Here is an 18,927-nt window from a genome sequence, read left to right on the forward strand (position 1 = left end):
AATAGATCCTGACACGGAAGGAAGGCAGGGAAGCAGACCGAGAGGGAGACCAGGAAATCTGGAAGAGGTGTGAAGCAAAAGACCAGTGTGCTCACTAAAAATCAGAGAGCTAACTATTCCATCCCTCTCCCCTCCCCTGCCTTCCCACCCCTAAGAGAAGTGACCCCGAGGCTGCTCCTTGCACAGGGGTGCCATGCTCAGGACCCCAAGTGCCTAACGGGGGCGGGTCCCTGACCCAAGGGCAGCCAACCCACAGGATGGCGAAGCACCTCTAATTTGGCCTGGCTAGGAAAGCTCCACCCAAATAGAGACAGTGGTAATCAGGCCAATCAGACACTCTCTGGAATTCAACCGCAGTCAGCAAGTTAGCGTCAGAGAGAGCAGACAGACCTGGGATGAACATTTTAAATAATCTATCAGAATATACTTATAAGATGTACATCAGAAAACGTAACGCCTGCAACTTTGTCTAAGCGTTCTTTTACGACTCCTCTGACCTTTTAGGAGTTGCTTTTTGGTTTATACTGTCATTTACATAAAATACCTAAGTGCACACACTGCAGAGCCTGAAAATGCTGTCCTGCACTTTTGTGCTGCTACTTAACAGTGAAATGTGGTTTGTTCCATAGGGCCTCTTACTATGGCAATTCCTTACAACAGGAGATTGTGTTTCCCACTGCTAACAAGTTAGGCAGCAATGTTTTTAACATACTCCCCTTTGCAGTCTTTTCCTCAGCCAGTTTTCTCTTCTTGGAAGTAACCAAGCAGAAGGTTCACATTTTATTAAGAAAACTGCCTTCCTCTGCGTAGTTTTCAACCTCCACTCAGGTCCGTGTCCAGACTTGCTGATGGGATTCTTTCATGTTAACAGCACCCAGTCCTTGGCTACCTGAGACAGACACCCTGCCACGTGCTGCCCTCCACAGTGGGGCATGGCCCCTGTGCCCCTCCAGCCAGTTCTCGTCCCCAAGTTCTCAGACCAAGGCAGTCAGTGCTCACAAGCCCCTGCCAGATAAGCCCAACGGACAGATCCCCGTCCCTAAGCAGGCCCAGCTGGCAGCGGATGAGGCACTTGGCTGGCCTCGGGCTAGAACGGGGCCAGCACAGAGCTGAGCAGAGCCCAATCCTCTTTCAGATGTGATGAGGTCACAGGCTGGGCTATGAAGAGAGGACATGGGCCCTCTGTGGCCCAGGAGCCATGGGCTGCCCTTAATCCAGCAGCTAGAAAGAAAAACTGAGTCCTGCTGAGTGAAGCACTGACTCGAGTCCAAGATTCATGAGGCCCAGCTGCTTGGCCCTTCCAGGGTTCCCTCCAAGGCCTGGTGTACCTGGTCCTGCAGTCAACCCAAAGCAACCCACGTGTCTCTCTGTTCCTGGCAACTCAGAGCTGACCGACACTGCAGGGATGGGCTCAGCCTTGGGAGCAGCCCACCCAGTCAGAGGCGCCTCAGTGCTCACACCCAGACAGGAGCTCCTGGGGCAGAAAGTGTGTCAGGATATCTGCCCCGGCCTCGACTACCCAAGCACACATCATCAGTTGTTTGACGGATGTTCTAACAATAATTTAGGTTCGGAGCGGGACCGAAAGTTTAATTTCAACAACGTGGGAGCTCGTGTTTAAATGAGTCAGAAAGTTAACTTTTTATCTGTGTTCATCCATTCGGTCATGCAGTACTGACTTCATCTTCATGCACACACCTCACAGAGGACCACACAAAAGGCCAGAAGGCCCTGCACATGCTTACCAATCTAAAAAAAATCTGTTTTAAATACCGTATCTGGAAAACAAAATTTAAAGTTCACATTTTTGTTTTATTTGGTCTTATTTTAAAAATGCACTCCCCTATCTAGCTTAATATCATGGCTAAGCCACGCCTCTAAAATAAGTTTCCCAATTAAATAATCAAGACAGAAGCTGCTTCACATGGCACCCGTGTGCCAGTTAGAAACATTCCAGTCTGGGTGGCAGCTTGGCTTGGCAAGAGGATAGCAAATTAAAAACAGCACCTGCTCTGGACTGATGAATTGGGACGCTGCCTAGTACCAGGGCATGTGCCTTGGCAAGCAGAGCATGCAGGCTGGATCTCAGCCTCCCTCACCCTCTCGGTTAGACCCACGGTGCAGTGCACAATCTGCCCAACTGTACAAAGTAGCCTTGGACAATAGAGATTTAGAGCAGGAGCTCAGGAACTTTCTTTGTTCCTCTATGACAATAATAATAATAATACGGCTAAACTAATCTTGCTAAATCCTCTACTTGGCTGGTCTTGATGATCTGATTGTCAAATATTAAGAAGTTTACAAACCGGTAGAATTTTAAAATATTGTTTTACTTTGTTTTCATTTATATTGATCTGGTCTGAGACTCAATGATAGATTTCACAGTCCATTAAAAAAAAAAACAAAGGGACTTCCCTGGTGGTCCAGTGGTTAAGACTCCGAGCTCCCAATGCAGGGGGTCCGGGTTCAATCCCTGGTCGGGGAACTAAGATCCCACACGCTGCACGGCACAGCCAAAAAGAAAAAAACAAAAACAAAACTGCAGGTCTCCTACAGAACTCCATGGAGCTAAACACAGAGGAGACCCTTTACAAACTACTGGGCTCCCCCAGGATTCCCTCAACCTGGCAATTCAGCATTCTCTGTGGATTTCACTCATCTAACTAGCTTCGCAACCCCTAGGCCTGCAAAGTCTCAGACCAACAGCTGAAGCTTTCCCAAAGCGTCTAGTGAGGCAGGTGCAGTATCTCCCCAGCTGCCTCACCAAAACCACCTCTGAGCACAACGCCAGTTACATCCTCATCACCACCTTGGCCACCATGGCACATCTCGGGACCATGCAAACAGCCATGTGAATGAGTTCACCTGTGACAAGTGGGGGGTCTGTCTCCCTAGCTTCAGCTCCAAAACCATACTTGAAAGGAATACAGATCGATTTGCTGGCAAATTATCCTGATGTCAATTTATTATCAGAGAAATTAAGGAACTAAAAGGCAAATTCTATCTACCAATATCAGGCTTTTGTTACAATCCAAACTTTGAGGGCTCCCAAGTCCGCTGCCTGCCCCAGTACATTCACTTGGGCCATTTGTCTGGGCTGAGTAAACACCTGAACTTTTTTATTTTTTTAATGTTTATTTATTTATTTACTTAGGCTGCGCCAGGTCTTAGTTTCGGCACGCGGGCTTCTTAGTTGCAGCATGCCTGCGGGATCTAGTTCCCCGACCAGGGATTGAACCTGGGCCCCCTGCTTTGGAAGCGCAGAGTCTTACCCACTGGACCACCAGGGAGGTCCCAACACCTGCACTTTAAACAGAGTATCACAGGGGAATCCCCTGGCGATCCCAGTGGTTAGGACTCCCCGCTTTTACTGCCGAGGGCCTGGGGTTCAATCCCTGGTCGGGGAACCAAGATCCCCCAAGCCGTGTGGCGCGGCCAAAATAAATAAATAAACAGAGTATCACAGGCAAAGACTTGATTTATCATATACAGGCTTTCCTAAAACTACTATCCTAGAAAATGTCTGAGGATGTTAACTATTCATCTGTCTTCCCCGTAATCACATAAAGGGTAAGGAAGATTATCAGAATTCACAGAGCTATCCCACATCTGGCTTCACCGAAAGGAATCAAACTGTCACCCTAGAGCAGGAGCCAGTCACAGGGGAAAGAACGCCAGCCTGAGGCCCAGGTTCCAAGATGACCAACAAACTGGACAGCCATAGGTAAGTCACAACTTCTCTAGGGTCAGGTTCCTCACGTGTGAAAGTGCCATAAACGTTAGCTTCAGTATCTCTTTGATGGAGAAATAAACAATGAAAAATAAAAACAAGGAATATAATAAACCTAACTGCCACCTCTTTACTCCCACTTGCCACGGTCCTTCCCGTCCCCAATCCTCACCTGGACTCCTCAGAGTCTCTTAGCAGGCTTTGGATCATCTCATCCTTCTCAAAGCCAGTCCTCACACCCTCTAACCCAGCGACAGCCAACAAAAACACGTGAGCCGTGTAAGTAATTTTAAATTTTCTAAGAGCCATATTTTAAAAAGTAAAAGGTAGAGTTCACTTTAATAGTAAATTTATATAGCCAAAATACCACCATTTCAACATGTAATTTTACATTCTGCTTTTTTCCTATTACCTCTTTGAACTCCAGCATGTTTTTTACACCTATGCACGCCTGAAAATTCATACTAGCCACACTGCTCAACAGCCACAGCTCTGACTGTTCCTCATCTCCTTCAGAAAATCCAAATTCATTAGCCTAACAAGTCAGGCCCAAACCGGGTCCCCCTCATCCCTCCCCTTCCATACCTCTGCCTGGTGAACCATACCTGGTACTTCCTTCCCACCCGTTTCCTGGGCTTGCCCTCAACTCCCAGGACCTGGTATACTCCTTCTCCACAGGACACACCACACCTCCTAGCCAAGCCCACTGTCCCCACCCCTATTACAGCACTTGGCTCCGGTGATCAGGAAGGTTGTGTACTTTCTCTGCCTCATACCAAACCCTCCTCCAAATGGACTGTGAACCCCTTGGAGGCAGGGACTTTTGTCCTATTTATGTATGTCTAACAGTATCTGGCCCAGCCTCGACGTTCACACACATATGAAGTAGAGATTTTTTTTTTTAAGGGGGAAAATACGTTAGAATTTTTACCAACATCTAGCTACTGACCTTGATCTAACTCTAAAGTTATCTAGCCAACTCTTAACCTGAAATTATACACATGTGTAGGGTTTGGACCAAAAATGGTTGAGAGAAACTAGACAAGCTAAAGAAGCAACTACTGCTGGAAGAGCTGTTGCTCCTTGGGGTTTGTTTTTTTTCCACTGGCACAAAAAACTTTTAGCCTTAAACTGTTTTTCATAGCTGTGCTGGAATAAACGGGAAACCACAAAAATGAAGGCTTCCCTTGCACCAGTCATCAAATTGTAGTGGCAAGAAAGAAACCATTCAAAACTATCCACGTTTGATGAAACTCTGAACATTTTAAGTGTTTATTAACCCATTTAATTCCCAAATTTAACCAATCATTTGAAATGTTCAGAGACAAAATTCTGGATTCCAGTATTTCCTACAGACCTCTCCAATCTTCACTGGAGATGAAGGCCTCCCTTCTCAGGCCTCACAGAACGGCTGTTCTTTTATTTTCATCAGAGAGGTCCATAAAAACAAGCACAAGGACCCTCAGCCTCAATCCCAGTTGTGACTTCTTTACACACGTTAAGTGTCTGCTCTAAGGATTCTCAAAATACTGACGTGGCAGATCCTCAGTGACCCTCTCCCCCAACATGTTAATCAGAAAGCAGACAACTTTAGTAATAATTACAGAACCCCTGGTTTTCATTTTATACGTTCCTAAGCAAAAAGCTTGGCAAAGCCTCTTATGGTTTCCCCTCTTACAAAAATCTGTCTCCTAAGCAAAAGCTTCTGTTTCCTAGTAGCACTAGATACACTTAAAGCTCACGGTTAAAAAAAGAAAAAAATCATTACAATGGCATTTTATTTCCATACTTTCTCCCCAATATTTTCCACTTACAACAGAGTCCAGAAGCTTATTTGCTTATAAATATATAAATGTTATTGTTCCCTTGTAGATCCCATGTTTTCAAATAATTTGACCTTACAAACTATGTTAAATAATACATGAACTGTTATTTTTTTTCTTTCTCCTGTGAAACAGATATGTGTATTCACCTGTTCATTCGGTGCCTCACTATGGGCCAGGCACTGTTTTAGACACTGAGGATACCTCAGGGAACTCAAAACACAAAGCCTCTGCTCTCGTGGAGTTGGTATTCTAGTTGGGTGGTAAATGCTGAGAAGAAAAGTAAAGCAGGGTGAGGGGGATAAAGAGCAGGGATGGGGGAGTGTCCTACTTTTGGCAGGTGGTCGGGGAAGGTCTCTGGAGCAGAAGAGAAGGACAGCAGTTCTGAAGAACAGAGCCAAGTGGGCATTTCTGGGAAGGGGTGGAGGGGATGGAAGAATAAACCTCAGATGCAAAGACTCTAAGGCAGGAGTATGTTACTCAAAAAGTTAATCAAAGCTTCTGGTCAAGTGAAATAAATAATCAGTACCTTAAAACCCCAGTCAAAAAAGAAACTGGGCTTACTCTGTTTAATGCAGTTTATATTAGACTTTCTGAAACACAGTTGGTACCCAGCCCCTCAGTCTGATTCTCAACCCCCACTTCTAAATTAATAAACTCAGGGCTCCCAGGGGACCCCCCCCACACTCTGAAAACCAGTGGCAGACCCCACCATTCTATGTGAGGACACAAGGCCACACACGAGAGGTGCTGAGAGGAGGGCTGGGCGCCACCCCTGCCTTTAAGTGAGAATTTTTCACACAAAAATCCCCCCCATCAAGAAGTTAAACCGCTTCAAAATAAGATAGTTTCCAAATGCTAAAAAGGCAAGATCTTCTCCCGAAGGAGGTGTCACTTTCTGACCTCCGTACCCTTCTACTCATCTGTCCCCTCTTCAGCCAGCTGCAGGCCTGTTCCCAGCTCTGGACCACTTTGAACTGAGCCTTTGAAAGTTTAAACTGGCTCTTCGCCACCAGACAAGATGCTGAGGCCATCCCCTCGTCCGGAGGTGCCCTGCTCTCTTACTCTCTGCCTTTCCTCCTCCTTCTAGACTCTCTGAAGTCTCACCCTGCTAATGAATCCAAATCCCAGTTCATCTCGCCCTGCCTTTTACCTCTCTTGCACACACAGGAATCATCTTATTTTCCAAACAAAAACCTCAGGACTCACTGTCAATATATGGTACTTGCTGCTCTAATTTCAATGCTTGGAATATTTCATAATTTAAAAGTACAGTAATTTTTTAAAACTTAGGATGTACTTATATATGGTCTGAGACAGCACAGAAAATTGAGACTGGGGAAATTTAGGCTCTGTGATCACAGTTACAGGCCTTTGACTATTGCGCTATGCTCTAACAAACAACTTTATTTTCCAAAGAAATACGACATCACCCTACAAAAGGATTCGGAGCTACTTCCAGGAATGAGGATAAAGAGGCAGTGAGTGATAGCTGTGGGTTGAAGGCCAGACTGCTGCTATTTCCAGGTCATTTCAACAGCTCAGGGAGCTAAATGGACCATCATGGAACATAATCAGCTTTGGCAGCCATACAGACCTCAGCCCTTAATGGGGTGGATCACATATGTGCTGCATCTCAGGTAAATCCAGCACTACCTCTAGGCTGGAAACATGCCTCTCTCCAGCATGCAGGTAAGCATCCATTCATTCTACCAGAAGGGAGAAGCATCATGGATTTGGCAGGGCATGTACACTGCCCTTGCCCCCTCTAAGCATCCTATTAAGTGCCATGACCTGGGAAAGGCTCTTAGTACTTTGTAATTAAGAAAAAAGGTCATCAGGGACTTCCCTGGTGGTCGAGTGGTTAAGAATCCGCCTTCCAATGCAGGGGACACAGGTTCGATCCCTGGCTGGGGAACTAAGATCCCTCGTGCCACAGGGCAACGAAGCCCCGTGCGCCGCAACAAAAGATCCCGCAGGCCGCAACTAAGATCCGACGCAGCCAAATAAATAAATATTTCTTAAAAAGAAAGAAAAGATAGGGCTTCCCTGGTGGCGCAGTGGTTGAGAGTCCGCCTGCCGATTCAGGGGACACGTGTTCGTGCCCCCATCTGGGAAGATCCCGCATGCCACAGAGCGGCTGGGCCCGTGAGCCATGACCGCTGAGCCTGCGCGTCCGGAGCCTGTGCTCCGCAACGGAGAGGCCACAACAGTGAGAGGCCCGCGTACCGCAAAAAAAAAAAAAAAAAAAAAAAAAGAAAGAAAAGATAAAAGGTCATCACAATGATCATTTTGAGGTGTACAGAAATATCAAATCGCTATGCTGTATAACAGGAACTAACGTAGTGTTGTAGGTCAATTATACTTCAACATCAAACTCATAGAAAAAGAGATCAGAATTGTGGTTACCAGAGGCGGCACGCAGGGGAGAGGGGGATGGATGAGGGTGGTCACAAGGTACAAACTTCCAGGTACAAGATAAAGAAGTACTAGGGATGTGATGCACAACATGGTGCGTATAATAAACACTGCTGCTGTTATATATGAAAGTTAAGCGAGTAAATCCTAAGAATTATTCTCATCACAAGGGAAAAAAGTTTTTTTTCTATTTCTTTAATTTTGTAACTATCTGAGATGGTGGATGTTCACTAAACTTATAGTGGTAATCATTTCATGATGTATGTAAATCAAATCATTATGCTGCACACCTTAAACTTATACAGTGTCTATGTCAAATATATCTCAATAAAACTGGAAGAGAAAAAATAAATTTTTTTAAAAAAGAAAGAAAGAACCAAGGTTTCCAGGGCTATCAAGAAAGAAAAAAAATTTTTTTTTAATTTTGGCTGCACCAGGTCTTATGGTATGCAGGATCTTTTAGCTGCTGCATGTGAACTCTTAGTTGCGGCATGTGGGATCTAGTTCCCTGACCAAGGATTGAACCCTGGTCCCCTGAATTGGGGGCATGGAGTCTTAGCCACTGGACCACCAGGGAAGTCCCAAGAAAAAATTAATTTGGCCCTATGACCCAGGAGGAGTCCTGAAGGTCTTACTGAACTCAGCATTTCCCAGTGGTAAGTTCTTGTGGGTAAGCACACTGTTAACTTGGGATAAAGTGAGACCTTTACATATGTTGTAGGACCAAGTCCATATATTTTTTTTAATGTTCAGAAATGTAATGATATTGCCCTTTGATCTAGTAATAGCACTCCCTGAAATTTAACAAAAAATAGTCACAATTCAAAAGAAGAATGAAGGACATTTACTGAAGGATCCTTCCTAATAGCAAAATATTGGAAACCATGATCAGGGGATCTTATGCAGCCTTTGGAAGGGAAAAATTCCAAAGTGGTTTTCATTTGACTAAGATTTTTTCCCTAATCTCCTTCAATGTTACAATGTTTTTTTAATTGAGATATAACTGGAATATAACATTACATTAGTTTCAGGTGTACAACATAATGATTCAGTATTTCTATATATCAATATTTGTATCAATAATGATATACACATTATCACAATAAGTCTTATTTAACATGCGTCACCATATATAGTTTAAAAAAATTTTTTTCTTGTGATGAGAGCTTATCAGATCTATTCTCTTAGCAACTTTCAATTACAACTGCAATACAGTATTATTAACTATAGTAGCCAGCCCTATAGGGTAGATTCCTTTCAAATGGGAGAAATTTTTTCATTAGCATCAACAAATTTATTAAGCACCCACAATTGTGCAGAAGGTTTCTTTTTAAAAAAAAAACAACAGGAAAATAGATTGAAAAAACTTTTAAGCTTCAAGTTTCTTCAAGATGTCTGTACTGTATTATCTAAATCATTCTCCCTAAAAGAGCCTCCAAATTAAAAGTAAGAAAGTAATAAAAGGTTAACTAAAGATTATGATTGGTATAATAGCTTTAAGGCTAACCTATACTAAGGTAGAGCTAGTAACAGCTGATGCTTTGGGAATTTTTGAATAGAAGATATCTGCATGTGGTATACAATTCAAATACAGTGAAAAATAAATCTCCCTTCCACCCTGACCCTTGGTCACCCAGTTTCCCAATTTGTACCATTCCAGAGATATTCGATAGTGGTAACAGGTTGGTGTGACTTCCATGTGAGAGACACTTTGCTAAGGACTTTGTACGGAAGGCTCACAGGTGCCAGTAACACTCTCATCAGCCCTGATTTACAAATAAGGAGACCTGCTTGTGTCCTGAAGTGAACAAGCAACTGGCCAAAAGTCTCATGGTGATAAGAGACATAAAGTCCATACTCTCAGAGCCCCTCCCCATCCCAGCCCCCAACACACACACACACACACACACACCCCTAAACTCCATGTTCTATCTTCATGTTGTGTTGTTCCCTCTGCCCTCAAAACCAATCCTTCATCATCCCTCTGCCTGGCTAACCTGACTTTCCGTATCAATTTTAGAATCAGCTTCTCTATCTAAAAAAGTCTTGCTGGGATTTTGGGATAGTGTTAAACCTACAGATCAATCTGTGGAGAAGCGATACATATTTTTTTAATTTATTTTTTTAAAGCTTTTATATATTTTTTTTAATTTATTTTTGGCTGCACTGGGTCTTCGTTGCTGCATGCGGGCTTTCTCTAGTCGCGGTGAGCGGGGGCTACTCTTCGTTGCGGTGTGCGGGCTTCTCACTGTGGTGGCTTCTCTTGTTGCGGAGCACAGGCTCTAGGCGCATGGGCTCAGTAGTTGCAGCACGCAGGCTCAGTAGTTGTGGCTCGCGGGCTCTAGAGCACAGGCTCGGTAGTTGTGGCGCGGCATGTGGGATTTTTCCCGACCAGGGTCAAACGCATGTCCCCTGCATTGGTAGGTGGATTCTCAACCACTGCGCCACCAGGGAAGCCCAAGAAGTGATATTTTAATAACTATATTGAATCTTCCAATCCATGAGCACAGTATGTCTGCCCACTTATTTCAGTGGTCTTTGATTTCCTTCTTCGGTGTTTTGTAGTTTTCAGCATGTAGATCCTGTACATGTTTTGTTAGATTTAGCCCTAAGTATTTCATTCTTTTTAGAGCTATCATAACTGATATGGGTTGCTTTTTTTTTTTCAATTTCAGTTTCCAATGATTGATTGCTAGGATATAAAAATATGATTGATTTTTGTGTGTTGACTTTGTATGCTACCACCTTGCTGACTCACACATTAGTCCTAGGAGCTTTTTTATAGATTTCCATGGGATTGTCTACATAGACAATCATGCCATCTGCAAATAGGGAGTTTTTCTTTCTTTCCAGTCTGAATGCCTTCTATTTATTTTTCTTGCACTGGCTAGCACTTCCAGTAGGATGTGGAAGACAGAAGAGACATGTGGTGAGAACAGACATCATTGCCTTGCTCCCCATCTTAAGGGGAAAGTATTTTCACCACTAAGTATGTTAGCTGTAGATTTCTGGCAGATGCCCTTTTCCAGGTTGAGGCAGTTCCCTTATCTTACTAGTCTTCTTGGCCACATTTATCGTGAATGAATGTTGAATTCTGTCAAAAGTTCTTTTCTGCATCCCCTGACATAATCAAGTGCTTTTTGTGCTTTAAACTGTTAGTATGGCGGATTATATCTCCTGATTTTGGAAAACTGAACCAGCCTTTTCTTCCTGGGATAAGTCACAATGATTGTCCTGTACTATTCTTTTTACATAACATTGCTGGATTCGATTTCCTAGATTTCCTAGTAGTTCGTTGAGGATTTTTGTGCCTTTGTTCATGAGGATGATGTTCATGAGGATGAGGTCTGAAGCTTTCTTTTCTTGAACCATCTTTGTCTGGTTTTATAAAACAGATGTGTACTAGACACTTTCATGAGGTCTTGGATGATAATTTTACTATTTTTAATCATCATAAAAACTTAAGAGTGGTTTTAATCTTTGCTTAAATTCTGCTAGAATTTATTTGACTTCAAGTTTTTGACCAGGAAGACAACTCCCAAAGATAACAAACTGCCCAAAGGAAAATGGGACTGTTTTATAAGGAGCCACCTTAAGGTAGAAGTGAGAATCCAATGCAGTGAAACTACTTCACTGGCCATTCTGTGCACGCCCCTGCCCTGCTTCTGTATAGCCCAAGAAAGCCAGAAAGGTGAGGGAAGTGCTCACCAGCATGCGATGAAAAACTGACAGTTTCCATCAAATAAAAGATACTTATCACCCAACCCTGAAATGCAAACGCTCACATCTGTCTTTGAGTTACCTAAGAAAGCACCTGTCAAACATTAACCGTTTAGTTCTTACAATTCCTAAAATGCTCAGTCATTACCACTCACATTCTACTACGGAGGAAGCCAAGAAACAATGGGGTTAAGAGATTTCAAGGAGATCAGCAGAGCTAAAATTTGAATTTAAACATCACCTATTACCCAACTTTGTTTAAAAAATAGTCCTAGGGCTTCCCTGGTGGCGCAGTGGTTGAGAGTCCGCCTGACGATGCAGAGGACGCGGGTTTGTGCCCCGGTCTGGGAAGATCCCACATGCCGCAGAGCGGCTGGGCCCATGAGCCATGGCCTCTGAGCCTGCGTCCGGAGCCTGTGCTCTGCAATGGGAGAGGCCACAAAAAAAAAAAAAAAAATAGTCCTAAACAAATGCAATGCAATGTCAGAAGGTCAATCAGTCATGGGAGGGGCTCAAGAAAGGGATCCAGGGACTTCCCTGGTGGTCCAGTGGTTAAGACTCTGAACTCCCACTGCAGGGGACTCAGGTTCGATCCCTGGTCAGGGATCTAAGATCCCACATGCCACGGGGCGCGGCCAAAAAATAAAATAAAATAAATGTAAACAAAAAAGAAAAAAAAAAGAAAGGGATCAGAAGCAAAAGAGCTCCTTGAGAGGTGTTTTTGGATCTTAAAAGCTGATTCTGCTCTTGGCTCTTTTGAGAAGGCCTATCCCCTCAAGGCAGAAAGTGGCAGGTCTGCTGGGTGAGGAACAGGAACTGCACACCTAGGGACAGCGCAATGGCCACTGAGAAATCAAAACCCTTGTTAAGTGTATCACTTCAGCACGTAAAAGTCACCCAGAAAGTCACCAGGCTGACCAAAGACCTCAGAAATGTCCTTGGAGTCAAGGTCTCCTCTGCTCTGTGGAACAACTCAAAATGATGTGTTCAGGAGGCAGGAAAGAGCACACCACCTGGATTCAAATCCCAGCTCCACCAACCACTAGCCACGTGACCTTAAACGAGTCATGACCTCGGTGCTTCTAACTTTCTCAACCATAAAATAAAGGTGATAACAGTAGAGTAAGCACTCATTAATGATGCCTGCTGTTGTGATTCAGAAAGTTGTCCCATCTAGGTCCTGTCCTCTTCTGACACTGTCCTAACATCACGGTATAAGCGATAGTATGCCCCACCCCAATCCCAAGAGCAAAATTCTTCTTTCAACCAAGTGCTTTGGAAAAAAAATCAAAACCAAACAATAAACAAAAGGCCCCTGGGCTTCCCTGGTGGTGCAGTGGTTGGGAGTCCGCCTGCCGATGCAGGGGACGCGGGTTTGCGCCCCAGTCCAGGAGGATCCCACATGCCGCGTAGTGGCTGGGCCCGTGAGCCATGGCTGCTGGGCCTGCGCTGCGCAACGGTAGAGGCCGCAGCAGTGAGAGGCCCGCGTACCGCAAAAAAAAAAAAAAAGGCCCACATTAACTATTTCATTAAATGATGTCTGAGAGCTAAAAACCAATAAGCGCTCACAGAATCCACATTCAAAAGAAAGAAGAAGGTATTTAAATCAATAGCTTAAACCAACTCTTTTCCTACAAAAAGTACATTTATATTGTTTGAAATAACCACAGGAGATACTCTCCCCAACTAAGAAATAGGTATGAGTTTCTTTTCTTTTTTTTGCGGTACGCGGGCCTCTCACTGTTGTGGCCTCTCCCGTTGCAGAGCACAGGCTCCGGACGCGCAGGCTCAGCGGCCATGGCTCACGGGCCCAGCCGCTCCGTGGCACGCGGGACCCTCCCGGACCGGGGCACAAACCCGTGTTCCCTGAATCGGCAGGCGGACTCTCAACCACTGCGCCACCAGGGAAGCCCCGAGTTTCATTTTTAAAACATATAATCTAGGACTTCCCTGGTGGCACAGTGGTTAAGAATCCGCCTGCCAATGCAGGAGACACGGGTTCGAGCCCACATGCCTTGGGGCAACTAAGGCTGTGCGCCACAACTACTGAGCCTGCGCCCTAGAGACCGCGAGCCACAACTACTGAAGCCCATGCGCCTAGAGCCCATGCTCGGCAACAAGAGAAGCCCCCACAGTGAGAAGCCCGTGCACCTCAACAAAGAGTAGCCCCCGCTCGCCACAACTAGAGAAAGGCCACGCGCAGCAACGAAGACCCAATGCAGCCAAAAATAAATTAATTTTTAAAAAGATATAATCTATGAAAATGCATTGATTAATTTCCATAATATTTCAGATTAGTTTTACTATCAAATAGCATTCCATTTAAAATATCGATTTAACTTTTAAATCACTAGGAAGTAAACTGTCTTTAATTCAAATATATATAATTATAAAATTATAATTATAAAATATATAATTATAATTTGGGGGTGGCATTTTCACCAAGTTTCTTTAAAGACAGGAAGTATTAGTTAGCAACAGTGACAACTGACGTTTTATTACACACTAACTAAGCGCCTAATAAACTAGGTGCTAATTTCTACATACTACCTCATTCTCTTAATCCTTTTTGAGAGATATAGGCTCATTCTACAGAAAAACCTCAGCTTTGAGGTTGACTATTTACGGTTCTGATAGACAACTGATTGCTAGTACTGTGTAAGGTTTTAACACTAAAATGATACAGAAAGGTAAGTCTCAAACTTTAATGTGCACGAGAATCTCCCGGAGAATCTTGCTAAACTGCAGATTATGATTCAGAAAGTCTGGGGTTAGGCCTCTGATTCTGCATTTCTAATAAGCTCTCAGGTGCTGGCAATGCAGCTGACCACACTTGGAGCAAGGACCTGCAGGTGGCAATAGGCCACAAACCACAAAAAATGTCTCTAAAACCTAAAACGAAAAAAAGTCAAATTTTTTCTCAAAAACTTATATTAGAATTAGAACTTATATTAGACATATTTCTTGATGGGATTCTGAGCTTTGTAACATCTTAGAGATATCTTCAGGGACTTCCCTGGCGGTGCAGTGGACAGGACTCCATGCTTCCGAGGCAAGGGGCACAGGTTTGATCCCTGGTCGGAGAACTAAGATGCCCCACGGCATGGCCAAAAACAAAAAGAAATATCTTCATAACGACTCTTGTCTTCTTTTCCAGTTTAAGTTGAGAGTCCACTATCTTGAAGTTTTGTGGCGGTTCTTCCCCCTAAAAACCCTGATTTTTTTTTTTAACAAGGCTGAAAAGCTAAATGCATGGAACTGTTTCACGTTGCCATACCCTTCAAGCAGGTCCCCATCCTTCACTCACCCACACATAACATAACCTCTCGCTGTTTAAATTCTAGAGATTAGACAAAAGACAAGAGTTAGGCGAGATTTTAGGGGCTGGGCCCCAAAGTTCTTCCAGATGAAAAGTAAAGCTCTACAAAAAAAAAAAAAAAAAAAAACAGCACCTTACGAAAAGGCAGTGATAAATACCACTGGCTTCCATTTCTGGCTTTAGGTGACAAAATTCCAACAATTAGGTGATATCTAACATTTTATATAAACTACTGGATTTCATTCTTTTATCAGATCTTTTGAATGGCAAGCTCTATGTACTTTCAAAAGTCCAGAGTAAACAAAACAAGGTACTTAACAAGGCCCTAAATTCCACCTGGGCCCAGGTTGCCTCCCATCCTGCTCTTTAATTCACTTCTGATTATCAGTGCTGTACTCAAACATCAGCTAGCTGCCTCTTTTTAAAGGCAGTTATACACCTCCCCCACTCCTCCATTCACTTTGCTAACAACAATGCCTAACTACAGAACAAATATATCTCTTGGAACATTCCACTTTACCAGATAAGGTCAGTTTAAAATTCTAGAGAGGAATAACCTGCTCCGTTTGTCTTTCCTGAGAGCCCTTCAAAAATACCCTCCTGCAATCAGCAGAACAAGCCTTTCACCCGAGCGAGAGAGCGAGAGAGTGAGAACAGTCTATGATTCTGCAATTTACAAACACTGAGACCTTTATTTAAAGGATATCCACACATTAAATGATTCCCAAGGAACCTTTATCTATGTACTCAAGTAAGCACAAGAAGACCAATGCTTGGAAGAAACAAAATGCACATACATTGCACCTCTGTGCAAATGGCTTCTCTAGATGAGAAGTCGCTGCCAGGCCTCAGAGAAAGGCCTACCTGTGTCAGGGGATATAGGGACAGTTTTTTCCGAACTGGAGTATGCTCTATCCACAGCAGAGCTAAGTAACAAACCAAAGAGGCCTGTTAGAAAACCACAAAAGAGGGGCAGAGGGGACAGGCCCCTGCCCTGAACACCCTGAAAGCTAAAAATAAGAATTCTGAGAAATGAGCTCTACCATAGACAAGCCCAAAAGAAAGTTCTCTGTTTCTGTTACCTCCAAACCTGGCTGCCCTCCCATAGTGATTTAACTCTGGGTACCAACTGGGCAATGCCAGCCACCGTGCTGGGGCGGAGGATTCAGGGATGCCGGTTCTACCTTCTGGGCTAATTAGAAGGAATCAAAACCTCTGCAGCAGGGACTTCCTTGGTGGCCAGTGGTTAAGAATCCGCCTGCCAATGCAGGGGACACTGGTTCGAGCCCTGGTCCAGTAAGATCCCACATGCCGTAGAGCAACTAAGCCCGTGCACCACAACTACTGAGCCTGCACTCTAGAGCCCGGGAGCCACAACTATCGAGCCCACGTGCCACAACTACTGAAGCCCGAGTGCCTGGAGCCCGTGCTCCGCAACAAGAGAAGCCACCGCAATGAGAAGCCCGTGAAACGCAACAAAGAGTAGCTCCCACTCACTGCAACTACAGAAAGCCCCCGTGCAGCAACGAAGACCCAATGCTGCCATAAATAAATAACAAAAAACAAACAAAACCTCTGCAGCATAAACTGGAGACTCTGGGCAGATCTGGGCTCTCCCAATGCATCTGGACTACATGCCTCCATTCAACATTTATTTGAGCGTCTACCATATGCCCAGCACTGTGCTGGGCGCCGGGGAAGAAACCGAGCCACAGTCCCCAGTGGTGGAAGCCGAGACAAACGAGGACCATCCGGAGGAGTGGAGGATGTGCGGGCCCCGAACACCTAACACAAGTTGCTATGACCAGCAGTACCCAGGGGACAGCATGACCGCGGCCGGGTTTCGCTCACCACCAAACCCAACAGTGAAAGAGGCTCGCGACAGCGAAGGCTGGAGTAGACAGGAAGGCCCGGGGGCAGGTGTTCAGGTAGAAGGCGCACACCTGAGGCGGCAGGGTCCCCAGGGGAGGCGGGAGGGCGGCACGGGGACCCAGCGAAGGAGAGGGAGCGCAAGGACTGGGGCCATGGGAAGCGAGTGCGCGGTGGAGGCCGGCCGGGCCTGCGCCCCCTGAAGCGGGAGCAGGGAGGGAAGGCGCGCGGCTAGGCCGCCCGCCGGCACCTGGGGCCCCGCCCGGCACCTACCACTTGGGCGACCTTGAGGCAGCCAAACGCGCCGCGCAGGTAGTCCGGGTCGCAGCGCAGGCCAGCCAGCCCGCGGCGCTGGCTCACCGGCTCGGTGGTGGGCTGGTACGGACTGCTGGCGCCCGAGATCATGGAGGTGCTCGAGGCCTCGCCCTCGAAGCCGTCCAGCTCCTCGCCGCTCCGCATGCTGCCGCCCGGCCCGGGCCGCCTTGCGCGGCTGGCCTCAGGCGCCCGGAGCTAGCGGGCTCAGCGGGGCCGCCGCATCGCCGCCGCCGCCGCCGACGACTAACTGCCCGCACCGCCGCCGCCTCTGCGCCCGCCGCCCGGCTGCGGCCGCGGCTCGGTCCGCTCGGGCTCGGCTCCCGCCGCCTCGGCAGCGGAAAGGGAGGGAGGCGGGAGCTGGCGGAGAGGGAAGGAGGCGGGAGCCGGCGCGGCCAGCCGGGAGGGGGCGGAGCGAGTGCCCGCCCGCCGGCCGCTCGGCGGCGCTCCGCGGCTCCCGCGGGTGGAGGTGGCAGCCCGCGCTGCGGGGCCTCGGGAGGGCGGGGCGGAGCAGGGCGGGGCGCCAGGGCCTCTGGCTCCGCCCTCACCTGAGTACGCGCGGGGGTCGGGGTCGCGGCTGCGCGCCAGGCGATCATAGCGTGGGAGGGCGAAGGTCGGGGAAAGAGGGGTAGTGGGGAGCAGGGAAAATGGGGGTTGACGGAGGGTCGAGGTGGACCTAGGGGGCACGGAGCTGCTTTCCCAGAGCGCTGCCTCCGTTTCTTCCCTGGAGGAAGTGGGGTCTTCTTCAGGTAGGCCAGGGGACTTATCGGTGAAGACCAAGGTGTGCTGTGCGACCCCCGTGCTGGAAACAGTACGGGGCCCAGGGTGGGCCTGACTTGGACTGTTTGACAAGAGGGGGCTAAGTGTCTGGGCTCCCACACTGGGCAACAAACCAGTACCGAAGTCAGGGACTGAACGGGACAGGGGTGAGAAGTCGGGGTGAGTGAGGTCGCTTAGTACTGGGTCTGTAAGACAGACAAGCGGCAGTATTTGTGAATAACTCCCAATGTACGCTCTGGATTCACCGGCCTGACGGAGAATGGGAGCTAGCCCACAGGAGACCCTCGGTGACTAACATTAGTTTCCTCTCTTAGCTGAAAAGGTTTTGCAATCTCTGCCTAATCACCAAGGCAGGTTAAGCACAGATTTTTGCACTGAAGGGCATTAATTAGGGACCAATTTGCAATTCAAGTGTAAAGGATAGTTTTAAGCTTAAGTAAAACACCGACTTTCTAAGAATTGTCCCTTTGGTATTGAACCCTCCAACACCACAAATATCTAGAGCTTACCATGCTTTAGACACTGAGGAAGGCACTTGAAACTGTTATTCCCATTTTACAGAAGACCAGACTAAGGTTTCAGACTGGTAGTCCCAGGCCACACAGTTGGTGAGCAGAGCCCACTCACTTCCAAATTTTTTCACTACACAGTGTTGCCTAGTATATAATTCAGATGGGCTTGTGAACTTAGGAAGTGAGAAGCAGTAAATGTCATAACTCAGGAGATCTCAATTTAAAGGGCTCTCACCTTTTGGTTACCAAAGATGGGAACGACAATGACTCTAACACTCCATTCAGCCCACAAATATTTATTGGGCACTTATATGCTAAAGAATATGCTAGGACCTGGAGGTTGCCAATGAAAGATAACAAGTTGAATGGTTGGATGCAGACTCTGGCCTCTGCTTTCTCCCCGAATCCCAGTGAAAGGACAGTTACAGAGACATCTTTTAAGGG

At 46.3% G+C, this 18,927-nt stretch overlaps 1 protein-coding gene across 1 annotated transcript in view; it reads right to left on the minus strand.

Annotated features, from left to right (window-relative positions):
- CMTM4 (CKLF like MARVEL transmembrane domain containing 4) overlaps positions 1-17,551 on the minus strand; it is a 68,094-nt gene extending 50,543 nt beyond the window's left edge. Inside the window, exon 1 of the mRNA XM_059999901.1 lies at positions 17,153-17,551. Coding sequence (XP_059855884.1) covers positions 17,153-17,338 — 186 coding nt within the window. The 5' untranslated portion in view covers positions 17,339-17,551. The remainder of the gene's footprint in view (positions 1-17,152) is intronic.
- Positions 17,552-18,927: the final 1,376 nt, after the last annotated feature.

The sequence above is a fragment of the Delphinus delphis genome, chromosome 20, assembly GCF_949987515.2.
Source record: "Delphinus delphis chromosome 20, mDelDel1.2, whole genome shotgun sequence".
Classification (NCBI taxonomy): domain Eukaryota; kingdom Metazoa; phylum Chordata; class Mammalia; order Artiodactyla; family Delphinidae; genus Delphinus; species Delphinus delphis.